The sequence below is a fragment of the Ruditapes philippinarum genome, unplaced genomic scaffold (genome assembly GCF_026571515.1).
Source record: "Ruditapes philippinarum isolate M1 unplaced genomic scaffold, ASM2657151v2 ctg8796_1_1_1_1, whole genome shotgun sequence".
In the NCBI taxonomy this organism is placed as follows: Eukaryota; Metazoa; Mollusca; class Bivalvia; order Venerida; family Veneridae; genus Ruditapes; species Ruditapes philippinarum.
This window is the reverse complement of record NW_026855665.1, coordinates 57,796-71,841: the sequence shown is the minus strand read 5'-3', so window position 1 is coordinate 71,841 and position 14,046 is coordinate 57,796. Positions and strand designations below refer to the sequence as shown.

The window sequence follows — 14,046 nt, the reverse complement described above, 5'->3', positions numbered from 1 at the left end:
AATAAATATGAGACAATGTTGTTTTATTGTTGTTTATATCGATAAATACTTTTATAAACTATAGTGCCGTCAAGAACGGTTTCCGAGATTTATGTCTTGCTCTATAAATTTTCCATCGGCATCGATCCGATCTTTTTTGCTACCGTCTAACTAAAATGATTTTTGGAAGTTCTGAGGGTCATGTTTTGTCTTGGGTAGAGCTATTGTATTTTTTCTTGAGTTTATAAATCTTCAATGTTAAGCTTTGTTGATTGAGGTTGATTACGTCATTTAAACTTAAAATTTTGTGTGCAATTGACATTCCTACAGTTCATTCAACGTCAGCAGCCATCTTGAAAGTCACTGAGAGTTGATTACGTCATTTTGCACGTGCGCTAATTCACTCGCCAATTATGGAAAAATAATGCAGAGTAGCAAGGCGGCCAAAATTGCATAATGACCTAGATCTTGCCATAATGGCCCTGAAATACCCTAGATTGTGTTACTATATATAGTAACATAGGTATTAATAAATCTCACTCCGCTTTCTCCCAGGGCGACGTTTTATTTATAAAATATCGCCCTGTGTCCCCGCCTACAAGCGTGTTGTCACTCCGCGCCCCCGCCGTTCAATTTCTAAAATCTCTAGGTTAAATAAATGTTAAAAACGGCAGGGTGCGGAGTGTAAACACGCTAATAAGCGGGGCGCGGAGCTACAGCACGTTATTTAGCGAGTGGGCAGAGCAAAAAGTAAAGCATTTTAAAAATAATTTGGCCGGGTTGTGAACAATAGCACGCTAGTTAGCGTTATATAACAACAAAAATATCGCATCACGATACATTCAAATTTGAACACTCCTCGTAATAATGGAAAAAAACCCAGAAATTTTAACAATTTAACAAAATATTATTATTACGTACGCCGGACATGCAACAAGAAACACCTATCTTCTTGGGAATTTACTCTGAAATTAAACGACAATTAATCGATTTTCTATAACATCAACGAAATCTAACAGTCCCCATGTTCCTTTTGGTGACCTATAATCGTTCTTATATTAAATTATGATTCCTAACTCTAAATTAATTATTTTAACAGCATGTCATACCTAAATAATGATGTTCCAAGGGCTCATGAACATTTTAGTTTTTCTGGGTTGGAAATTTTATATATACGTATATAAAATAACTGACATTAACTGGCGTTTCTCAATTTCACAGATATAATGCTGACCGGTTTCTATATCATCATATATACATGTTTCTATTTTTTGCCCTGATGATATAGAAACCGGTCGGCATTATATTGAATTAAGAAGCATCAGATAATGTCAGTTTTTTTGTATAATGTTTATTGTTCCGGCACTTTTGTTCAAGTATGTTAAACTAGACAAAACGGGAAACGTAAACGTTATTTTGAAGGACGGCATGAAAGCAAAACTTGTAGATGTACGAAAAAACGAAAACCATATACATATCCGAAAAAATACCGTAGAACATAATCTTTAAACGTAAGTTCTATTGTTAGAACATAACTTACCCAGTGCTATCAATGAGTCTGAAACATGCAATATGTCTCCCAATATCTGCAATTGTAGGTTTCCATGACACTTTTGTAAAAACATGTTCTTGTCGCTTAAGATCCTGTTGAATTTGATTGCTCAATATTTTACCCTTCAGTTTTCCAATAGTTTTAAATGCATCAATAGTACTGTAACACAAAAACACAGCTTTTGCTGTACATACTTTATACGAATTAAATATCACATACCGTTAAAATACAGAGAATACAATATCTGTTTCACCTTGCTACTTTGAAATAGTGACATATGCTTATATGGAAAGAGGATATCAGAAAATAATAAGGCTCTACATTTAGTATGTTATTTACTGAAAAGTGAAAACATGAAATTTGAATTTCTTACATAGACCAACTTGGACTGGGGTATTACTATGAAGAATTTTAGCTTTTAAATGCGTAATAAATGTTGATAAACTGGACGTGCGTCAATATATATTCAAAACTTAAGTAACTTTAAAGCAGTTAATATCTAATCATATAAATTATATGATATTTTGATATCGGATTCGATGCAAAACAACTTAAATATTCTAGTATTGGCTTTATAAGCCATAAGAACTTCATCAAAGTATTGTCAGATTTAAATTTAAAATGTTAAACATGTGATAAAACACGGGCATTGGCAACTGATAAAGTAAATGTGATATAATACTTACGTATTTGTTGATGCCTTGGCGTATATTTCAGTCGACCATGTCGAGCCCGCATATATAATAAACGTATGTCCGCTTTTCCAAGTCGGTTCTACAAATTTAGGGACCGCTATATTTTGTAACACTTGCACAGAAAACTATAAAGATCAAAAAAGATAAAGTTTAGTTTGTTTGTTACTTACACTCACTTTGTCTGCAATAACTCGATATATCATTATACTATTATAATACTATTGTCTTATGATAGTCTGTATGAGTATAAAAAAAGAAACCGAACATCGTTTAAGGTAAATCATGATCTATTTAACTGGATATCAATTACAATAGTAAAAATAAAGTCACTAGGAAAAGATACCTGAACAGGGGTTGAGCTTAATGAATATTTTCCAGCAGCTAAATATACATTTCCACCGTAATGCATATCTCTTCTGTTGTAATCACGGACACTGGCTGTAACTGCAATCCAACTGTTGTCGGTGTATCCTACAGCTTGTGATGCGTTGATAGTAATTGTGCAGTTCTTCATCATAAAATGTTTAAGTAAACCGCAAATCACTTTAGATATTTTAAATATGTACATATAATCTCTTTTTTCATCGGATGGCGTCTTTGCCCAACCCTAACACATTACAGGCTAGCAACTATCGATGCCAGCATGCTTATGGTTATTTGATCATCGTTTAAAGAATTTGACAGCAGTCTGTACATATCTTATGTTTTAATAACGTCATTAGAAATTAAACGCCTACTTTGTCCGATCAAAATGAAGTCAATTGTATAACGTATTTTGTTATTTTAAGTTGTCCTTTTCAAATATCCTTGTAAGTGGTGTACACTCAGCGAAAGTACAGAATGAAGTGCGCATTTTGAAACAAAAAATAACAATTTGTAAAAGTATATAAAAGAGTATGAACCAACCTCGAAGACGGTTACATTTGGTAGCGGGTGTAATGCTAGTAGTCCAGCTTCTACAGTCATTGCTGGCTCACATTTGATGAAATCCCCATCGGCATCCACTACTGGGATGTGAATAGTTGATATCATGTCTATTACTATCCTGTCAGTATAGTAAAATGTAACAAAACATAATTGATTACGTCTTGATTTTAATTACAAGTTTGAATTATTTAACAGATGATACTTTAATCAGCATTATCTAAAGGTTTAAATAAAATCAAAGTTTATAATATGGATAGAAAAAAATTCATCAGATATTTCACATAAATGCCCTTGTCTAAGTTCAAGATAATATTTGAATAATAGCAAATACAAATAAATTATTTTTTTGTTGAGAAGACAATTTGTTGTTTTGAAGGGAGTTTTGTTGATTTGTTGAAGCTGGTTGAATGTTATTGTGGTGATCTTACTTGATCAGGGTTTATTGGTTGTAATTAGTTGTTTGGTTGTTGAGTTATATCTGTTTGTGAAGATATAATTGGTTGATATTGGTTGAATGTTTGTCTGGTCAAGTTTATATTAGTCGATGCTTTGTTTTTAGGATATATGTAAATATTGGGTGCTTTAGTTTGAGTTGTTTTCTGATGCTGATTAGATTATGTGAAGTTAATATTGTTATCTTAGAGTTGTAAAAATATTCATTGTTTGTGTTCTTCATTTTGTGGTGATTTTATTGTTTTGTTTGGTCATAAGTTGTTTAGAGCTTGGGCTCGCCAGGTGTCTAGTTTTGTTTCGTTTAAAAGACGTATACGTGAAAAGATATTTCGTATAAGTGGTTGATAAATGACGTGTGTTTGTTTTGGGTGTAAATAATGATCAGAGTTCTTTGTTTTGGGTGTAAATAATAATCAGAGTTTGTTGTTTAAATATATATATGGATTTGAGATAGAAAAAAGGTAAAATACCTAAAAAAGAAATAGTGTTAACTAAACAATTATATGCTAGTTTTTCCAACTGAGAATATTTCAATTTTATGTCAGGCGGTGCTGACCAGCCCCCCATATCTTGGAAATTGGTTCTAGTATTTATTACTAAATTTTTCCGTAGATTAAATAACATCAAGGCAGACATTTCTCCTGACAAATATAGGTTATTTTTGTTCAAAAATTAGGTCACACAGCCTCAATACGGAAAAACCTTGTTAACACTTTAGAGACTATTGTTTGATCCATATATCCTGGAAATTGGTCAGAAAAATTGTTTTTTGATAATTTCTAGGTCAAGTTTGAATATGGGTCACCTGGAGTCAAAAACTAGGTCACACAGTCCAAATATGGAAAAACCTTATTTACACACTGGAGCCCACTGTTTTGATCCAAATATCCTGGAAATTGGTCAGAACGATTCTTTTTGCTGATTTCTAGGTCAAGTTCGAAGAAGTGTGTGTCCTTGTGGTCAGAAACTATGTCACACAGCCCAAATATGGAGAAACGTTGTTAACACACAATGGGCTACTATTTGAGTTCAATTTCCCTGGACATTGGTCAGAAAGGTTGTTATGATTATTTCATGGTCAAGTTCGAATATGGGTTGCGTGAGGTCAAAAACTAGGAAACACAGCCCCAATATGAATAAAACCTTGTTAACGCTCTAGGAGATACATGCACTGTTCAAGTCCAAATATCCTTGATATTGGAATTGAACATTCATAATCAGTTGAGCGATATAAGGGCCACTATGGCCCTTTTGTTTTAAATATGCTTTCAATATATAACTATTTTCATTTGTTGATTTGTAAAAGCGTTAAAATAAACAAGTAGATTGTGATTCATTGATTTTACATCTTAAATATTCAGGATGTAAAACTATTTTGTACTCTCTTTTCAGCCACTTGTGGGAATCGCCTATTTAGTTCGCCATTTAGTAAAATATATTTCTAATTGTTCAGATAAAACAGTTGAAACAATTAATTTTCAAATCGATCAAAGTTTTAAATATTTGATAAATTAAATGCTGTTTATTTATCATATTGATCATTTGGCCCACATATAATCTTTACTTTGTTTTTACTAATTTTGTAAGTATAGTGAAACAGAATAAAGCTTTTTAAAAGATCTTTAAATATTTGGCAATATATCGGATATAACTATGCATATCAAACAACAAAGAAATCTATAGTGTTAAAGTAAGTATATATATATATATATACTAGTATATGTTTGTGACCTAACATTAAGACGTAAACTTTCGGAGGCTCTTAAGATTATTCAAGCTTCTACATATATTGATTGACAACACCGAATTAAATCTCCATCAAATTCCACAGCTGTGATGTAAATATTTGAAACCATGTCCAGCGTAACATTTTTAGTATAGAAAAGTAATGAATTTTCATATACTTTATTAATGGTTCAATTGCAATTTAATACATAATATAAATGTTCATTTGTTTCTTTCCCAAATTCAAGGCAATACTTTTATACAAGGTACAGCATAGATATTCGGACAAACATATTTATGCAAAGTAATTTACACGAATATTCATTGCTTTGGAAGTTTCTGGTTGCTTTGGAAAGTCAATAATGAAGTCACTAGTTGCTATGGGAAGTCACTGGTTACTATGAAAGGTCACTGGTTGCATCGGAAAATACTGTTTGCTATTCAAAGTAAATGGCTGCAAAGGAAATTAAAAACCACTGGTTGCTATAGAAGTCACTGGATGTTATGGAGAATCAATGATCACTATGGAATAGAGCAAAAAAAAAAAGAATTCCAAAAGAAAGCCCAACACGTCAAAATTGAAAATGTTGCAGGCTCGGTTTGATTGAGCCTGTTCATGGACTCCTTCTTTGAAACCACTGTGTCAAAATAATGTAATTTTCTTTAGATGTTTTCAGCATAATTCTCTATAATGTACTTAAATTGTTCAAATTATTTGGCATCATCTGCTCCATTGAACATCTGGGTCAGAAGAGCTAAAATGAAATCTTCAAAAATCTTGTTCTCTGAAAGTGTAAGGTCTACAGCTTAGAATGTATTGTGTGTCATCAATTTAATGAAACTCTACATAAATTATACACATATGAATACTACACATAACTGACCTTGGGTAAAAAATTGGCCCCACCCAAGGATCTTCCTTATACGTATAAAGTAAAAATTCTTCTTCTCTAAAACCATTGAGAGTAAAGCTTAAATAATTTGCATGCAGCATTATCTAGTATACATAAAGTTTGTTTAATGAAAAGAGAGTACAAAATAGTTTTACATCCTGAATATTTAAGATGTAAAATCAATGAATCACAATCTACTTGTTTATTTTAACGCTTTTACAAATCAACAAATGAAAATAGTTATATATTGAAAGCATATTTAAAACAAAAGGGCCATAGTGGCCCTTATATCGCTTTAATTATTTTGTGGAAACTAATCTCTGAATTAATTTTTTGTTATTTGCTCTCCTGGATGTTTTCTGCGCATGCACGTTTTACTGGATAGTTGTAAAAAATTAAAAATATTACACCCACAATGTATGTGCATTTTCTTCATTTTGTACTGACATTCATATCAAAAGTTAAACTATTAATTGTAGAACCCGACACGATTAAAGAAAGGAAAGCCTTTTTGAACACTGAAACTATACTGAAACTAAAAACTATTTATGTATTCATACCGTGTTTACCTTTCGTGCAGACTTAAAAACATGTGAGTACTCAAAAGATGTTAATTTTACACACAAGAAGAGACTGCATAGTAATGATTTAAAACATCTTACCTGTAAAACGGTCTAGTGAGAGCTCTTGGACTATTGTTTGTTGTGTTCGTATCACTTCGAATACGGGATGATATCCTGCTTTGTAAAAGCCATGGCACGTCAATGCCAGGTGGCTGCATTGAAAGATCGTGCCAAGAATATCCGTGGAAACTGAAAGTTACATGTCGTGTAAAATTTAACATAAATGTTTGCATTTTGAATATCAAAATAAAAGGTGACATTGAAATGCAACAGAGATTTAATTTAATGACAGCCAAATATAAGACCTACATATTTTTTAAGGTTTCATTTTTTAATTTAATTTTTTTTAACTGTTCGATGTTTTAGAAAATAATTAAGTTCTTTGTTGGTTTTGGTCGTTTGGGTTTTCATACATTTAACTAAAAGTGGTTTTGGCTTTCTAATTCGTATAATTTGTACTTAAAAATAACATAGTCAATGTCCTGAATCCCTTCTTATGTTTATACAAAGATTAGCATGACAAAATTACAGTTTCGAGTATGTGGTAAAATAATCGGTTAATGCCTCGTAGAGCACATGTACCGGTCCCATTTGATATATTTCATATGCATCTGTTTTTATTTTTGATTGAAAGAGCAATTAATAATGAGTATTTTTGGCTGCGATGGTGGAATGCAATACTTTTTGTGTATATTTCATTTCTATTCGTTATTTTAATTTCATGAACAAGTTTGTAAAGTTTATCATAAAACCTGATAGTTATCACTGGTATTTCTTTCTCCTCTACAAAGCTAAATCGAATAATTTCCTGTTCCCATTTTGTATGCTCATCAACGTCTATCACTGTTTCAATGTAGGTTTTGTTTACTCTTGTATAAATATCGGTTGTTATATATCGCCTGTCTTTATTATTATATTCCAGAGTGAATTTTCCAAAGTGGCCGGGGTCTGATGACATCATAGATGACCTAGTTATACGGGTAGATCTACCAATATCAGCTTTGCTACATGTTGGTCCACATGGGCCTTTGCCGAGTACCCAACCAGATATAAGTTCGATAAAGACCTGAAATAACAATTGCATATATGATGGATACCAAACCAATGATTGTTAAATCTTCATGGAAGTATGTTTTTACAAACAATATCTAGAGGGTTTCAAGAAATTTTCAAATGTACGGTTCTACATAACTTATTACTTTTTCGTTTTACGAATGTGAAAAGTATTATCAGTGGATTTAAATAGAAAATTGATTTACTGTGTAAGTTTAATTAAAGTCCCTTGTGCATATGGATGTGGCGGTGAGATTGACCTTTTCGTTCTCGTAAAATACTTACCCGATTAGCGCTGAATTACACATTGATTAATTCTTTCCTTGCATGCCTTCTCACATATAGAAAACGAAAAAGAAACATAAAATTACCAGGGAGCTGCCATCATCCTTTTGTTCCAGTCTAAAAGACATAGATCCACCATAGAATTGTCCGTCTCTAGTGTATACATGTTGATACACAATGCTGGATAGGAGAACAACTGTCCAAACTAATCTCCGGAGTATCAGCTGATTCATAGCCTGAATATTTCATAATCAAAGGATTCAAGAGATGTAAATGTGCTACGTTTTGTTCCGTTTAAAGTTTGATTTTTTAAATTTCGGCAGTGGTCTTGTTTAAATTCAGTAATCGCATGAAGGAAAATAATGCAGAAACATGATAATTTGAAATGTAAAAATCTGATAAAAGTAATCAACTTAACGAATATCCAGTAACATGTGAACATTGACATATAGTTTAGCAAGATGTTTACTTAAATGCAGCGAAACATACGTTATTCTAAAAAAAAGATTTACTAACCTTACTTTAAATTTTGTAAAGATTTGTATCAAGAGTATCAAATAAAATCACATATTTTTTCATCAACGCTTCAGTTTATCACTATATTTTATTACTATACTTTATGTTGTTTAGTCAGTAAATGGTACAGCCGCAGTAAGGTCTGTCTTATCAGATGGCAGTTTGCATTGGGTGATCATTCAATAAAAAAACGTACGCTGTTGTCAAGTTTTCTTGTCATCCCTGGCATTAAATTTTAGAAAATCTAGGTGCAAAAGGAGTGTTTAAGATTTAGAGCATTGGCAATGGCAAATAACAGATAAGCGGGATGATAAACAAATTCATGACTAGGCGTCTTTTCAATTTATGGCCGACAAATTCTTAAATATAAAAAGGAATAAAAAAACCTGATCTGTATGTAAAACGATTATTTGGTTACCTGTAATATTCAAATAGATATCAAACATCGGATGTTTTCAACCAGTACAAACATGTAACATTTAATGTATCACGTGATATTCACGATCCGTACAAATATATAACATTCAAGTATAAAACAATGTAAAATGCATCTAATATTTAAAATTTATCCCATAAATCGCGGCACAGGGGTGAAATAAATAGAGGATATTAAATGAGTGTAAGTTCAATACTGATTTTTTTGAACGAGTTGAATAAAATTATTTGGCGAGCATGATATTTTTTTCAACGAGTTCAATAAATTCAATAATGAACTTACTCGAATTAAATATTTTATTTATCACATACTTAATAGTTTAAGACTTAAAAGTGGAAAAAGAGTTATTTTTCATTGACGCTTATATCGCCTAAGAGCCAAAGGCCATTTAGGCATTTAATCAAACAATAATTGTCCAAATCTGAAACTTACCAGAGCAAGTATATAGTCTTAACTTTACAAAATTTTGCTTTCACAACCCTTCAGAATCAAGGATGGCTTCCAATATGGCCGCCGATTTTATGTAAAACTTAAAATAACAAAAATATTCCAAGTAGCTACTAAAATTCTAATATTGTTTGGTTTTTCATAAATACTATGTACATTTTAAGTTGTTATAATAAAAAATCCAAAAAAAATCGCATAATTTATAAGTTTTATACTTGGTTAAAATGAGTAGGGTAATTTTATGTTAATTCTATATATCTTTGCTTCTTTATTTTATTTTGTTTTATTTGTAATTTCAAACAATAATTCTCTATTTTCCTGTATTATTTTTTCAAGTATTTTGTAATGTCTAATGTAACGGTGGTTGGAATAAAATAAAAAAAATGCACATACAGTTATGTATACCGAATTACTGAAAACTACCGGAAATATTGAACCATACTTAAATTCTCTTTAGTAGACATAATAAAGAAATACATTAGTTATTTAAAGCAATGGAAATGATATAAACCAATTTTTACACCTTCAGATATATTTTGTTACTTCAATTTCAACTTAAATTAATATTTCCTGATAGGCTCTTTCGCCACACTTAAATACGATCGAAGAAAATGTGTTTTATCCACAGTTTCTTGTTCTCGAGTACTTTATGTCTTTTTTAAAGTATGGTGGGTCTGGGTAAAATAAAATAAAAAGAAGAAAAGAATGACAATACGTGTACCGAAATACTGAAAGCTACCGAGAAATACCAAACTACACCCAAATTATCTTATGTTGCCGTAAAAGATAGGAAGATATAAGTCATTTATAGTAAAAGAAGATGGCATAAATCAAAATTGTCATACTAAAGGGTATCTATGTGTTTGCAACAACGGGTTTTCTTATTTCTTATCAAGTTATTGCTCGGACAAGAATAAAGTTGTACGTATGAGACATTCAGACATATGCACAGATAATCCACCCGATCAACCTATGCCCCAACCTATTTAGTTGGGGAATAACAAATGAAGAAATCCTTTATAAGGTAAAACACTCAATATTGCAATTTCAAACAAAGTAAGGAAGCAAATACCCTTCATACTCGTAGAGTATGAGTTAATGTTTTATTTCATTTTAACAACTTAGAACTTATATGATGCCATTAATGACACAACTGCATGAAAGCATGAACTGAATTATTTTTATAGACATACAAAGTAAAAAGACAAATAGAGGCAGTAGGTCCATAATATTAAAATAACTTTGATATAATCTTCCTAATAATATCCAGTTTATTTTTCCTATTTGAATGTTTCATATTTTAAAAGTTCCCATAAACTTAACTTATTTTACCAGATTGCTGCATAAGTTATCCGTAAAACAGATTACAATTATGTTATACTATTGCATAAGCACATGGTAATTGAAACAAGCCTACAGTCTGAAGCAAGTATTTGTTCTTATTAGCATATTCCAATCCAAGTTAATTATGTCATATATATGGTATAAAGTTAAGATGATAACAAAACAGTACAAATAATAGTATCAGATAGAGAAAAGTGTGAAGATAAACATTCTATATAACTCTCACAAGCTAGAACTTTCTCGACAGATTAATTTCAATATTCTAAACACATATATTAATGACACATTAAACAATTAATGATTTAATGTCCTGAAAATATGCAGAACATTTATATAATCTGTAATTTTTTGGACTTACTAAGCTGTTGTCACTCGAGTGACCAACGCAATGTCTCTACGGCGTATGATTTGATGTCAGTGCATTTATCACCTTTTAAGCCCGGTTTAAAGGAAGTCCTACATTGAGTAAAGAATTTATATTGCGGACACAAAATTTTCTGACATTTGACTTCTAAATTGATGAAAATATCAAAACAAATGAGCGGCACAGCGGTACCATAGGTTCTGCACACCACTTTGCTGGTGTGAATATTTGAGCCAATTTTGAAGAAACTCTTACCAAGGGTTAGGGTTTGACATGATATTGTCTGATACTTGACCTTCAAGAGTGCCTTTGGCCTTCATGCAGCACAGTGGTGACATGTGCTACATCAATTTGTTGATGTAAGGGGCGTCCGTGGCCGAGTAGTTAAGGTCGTTTACTTCAAACCACTTGCCCCTCACCGCTGTGGGTTCGAATCCCGACAGGGACTTTGGATTCTTTCATGTGAGGAAGCTATCCAGCTAGCTTACGGAACGTCGGTGGTTCTACTCAGGTGCCCGTTTGTGCCTGAAATAATGCACGGAAGGGCACCTGAGGTCTTCCTCCACCAGTAAAGCTGGAACGTCGCGATATGACCTATACTGTGTCGATGTGACGTAAAACCAAAAACAAAACAAAATTGTTGATGTAAAGATTTGAACAGATTGAACTTATTCCTTGGGAGTAAATTTATTTATAGAGCAGACACGAAATTGTCTAACATCTGACTTTCAGATGTGACCTTTACCTGTTTACCTTTAGTCAGTACAGCGACGGCACTATTACTATTGCGAAGTACCACGATGATGATAGTTCATCGTACTGTCGAATTGTAACCATCGTACTGTCACAATCGTATTGTCACCATCCTACTCCCCTAATCGTACTGTCGTTTTGTTATTATCGTCCTGTTGTATTGTCACCATCGTAATGTCACAATCTTACTGTCACCATCGTATTGTCACAATCGTACTGTCTTTATCGTACTTTTGTACTGTCACCACCGTACTGTCACCTTCCCCTCAAGAATGCCCATGATAAAATATCAACATGGAGGAAAGCGTTTGACTATGTTATAAGAACTAAATATATTAAAAAGCACCTTTCTTCATCTGACGCCATGCTGAGTGAAATATGTTTGCGCATGCTTGTTAAGAAGGTGACATTACGATGGTAACAATACGACAGTACAATGGTGAAGCACAACAGTACAATGGTGACAGACCAACGTAATGTCGCGTTTTTCTGTCGTACTGTCACTGTTCTTTGCGCTTTTCGTTCTCAGAGAAAACGCGCTTGCTACAAAAGAGCACCATAGACAATTGGCTCACTGATATTTAAACTTCGGCACATCGCCTTGATTAGGTAGACATATGAATAAAGTTTGAATCCTATAATATAGGATTGATACAAAGTGATTACAGTATACCCCCACCCCCCCCCCCCCCCCCCCCCCCCCACCCCGTCCGGCATTATGTGTTCCGCCATGAAAGACAAATGACCATTAAACTCATTGTCCGAAAGCAATTGTTATTAAGAAATTACGCCTATAATTAAAACAGCTACACCTGAACTACAAATCCAATGCTCTACCTAATGGTGTAAGCGGGCAGACTTACCACATTATGCAATGGGTGTTGGGGTATTACAATAAGTGGACCTAGAATAATTCTTGAATTCAATTTGATGGAATTTAGTTAAAAAAAATAATCATATTTTTATTACCATTATACACCCACTAATTAAGATTTGCTTATTCTTGAAACTAATTTCATCATGGTAAATGCAAGAATTTGTGTATGTCATAAAAGGATTCAAATTAAAACAGCTGTTTAAAGGAACAGAACACTTTTTAACTCGACAATTACTTTCGTTTAAGTCAACTTTTCTTATTCAAGTTTACCAACAAAACCTTAAATCTTAAAAAAAAGAAAAACTTTGTAATGTATATTCACGATTATTCTTTAAATCAAGATTGAATGCATTATCAAGTTTAATTTGTTAAATGAACTTGCCTTGTTTAGAATATAGAACTTATAATTTAAGTGATATAAACAGTTAGGTTGTGGACAGTTTAAAGTATGACTGACTTGGCCTGATACTGATGGATCATCACTCTCAGCGTGGAAGAACAGTCTAAAATATGCATTACATAAAGCGAAAGAAGCAGACTGATATATTAATATAACATTTTTCTCTTTCACATGTCTCAAACATAAACTGTAAATAACATTTGTTAGTTCAAGCCATGCATTAACAGAATGGGTTTTGAGAACTCATGCTGTAAGTTGAATCTATATGAAATAAATGTTTAAGTACAAAACTAAAATACTAATGTAAAATAAAAATCTAGTAACAAAAGTATTCATTTATTAAAGTGACATGTTTTAACAGGTATAAATGTTCAACGTCAAATTGGTATGAACAAAATACACACTCCCAGTGGACCTTCATGCCACCATATTGATCACAAGTGAAATATCTATCTGGAAAATCTTGGAATATGTATATTATATAAAATATTTGTTTAATTGTTTGAATTGGCATTTGTGTAGTTATATATAAACTAACAGCCAATCCTTCGATTTGATCTAAGCGACAATGTGAAATCGCGACAACACGCCGCTTGGTGTGCAACGTTTGCGACAGTACGACAACGCACCGTTTAGCGTTTTTCCTTGCTGTCGCTAGCGACAACACGACGCTCAAATGTGTTCAAAATACAAAACCATACAAAACAGCCACCATCATGACCAT

The 14,046-nt window shown here is 32.5% G+C and overlaps 1 protein-coding gene across 1 annotated transcript in view; it reads right to left on the bottom strand.

Annotated features, from left to right (window-relative positions):
• LOC132744062 (uncharacterized) overlaps positions 1–8,842 on the bottom strand; it is a gene marked incomplete at its 3' end in the record, with an annotated part of 39,314 nt that extends 30,472 nt beyond the window's left edge. Inside the window, exons 1-9 of the mRNA XM_060732671.1 lie at positions 8,702–8,842; positions 8,272–8,421; positions 7,600–7,913; positions 6,887–7,036; positions 3,133–3,271; positions 2,570–2,734; positions 2,218–2,351; positions 1,520–1,690; positions 901–944 (exon numbers count right to left, since the gene is read on the bottom strand). Coding sequence (XP_060588654.1) covers positions 901–944; positions 1,520–1,690; positions 2,218–2,351; positions 2,570–2,734; positions 3,133–3,271; positions 6,887–7,036; positions 7,600–7,913; positions 8,272–8,418 — 1,264 coding nt within the window. The remainder of the gene's footprint in view (positions 1–900; positions 945–1,519; positions 1,691–2,217; positions 2,352–2,569; positions 2,735–3,132; positions 3,272–6,886; positions 7,037–7,599; positions 7,914–8,271; positions 8,422–8,701) is intronic.
• Between the last annotated feature and the right edge of the window lie 5,204 nt (positions 8,843–14,046).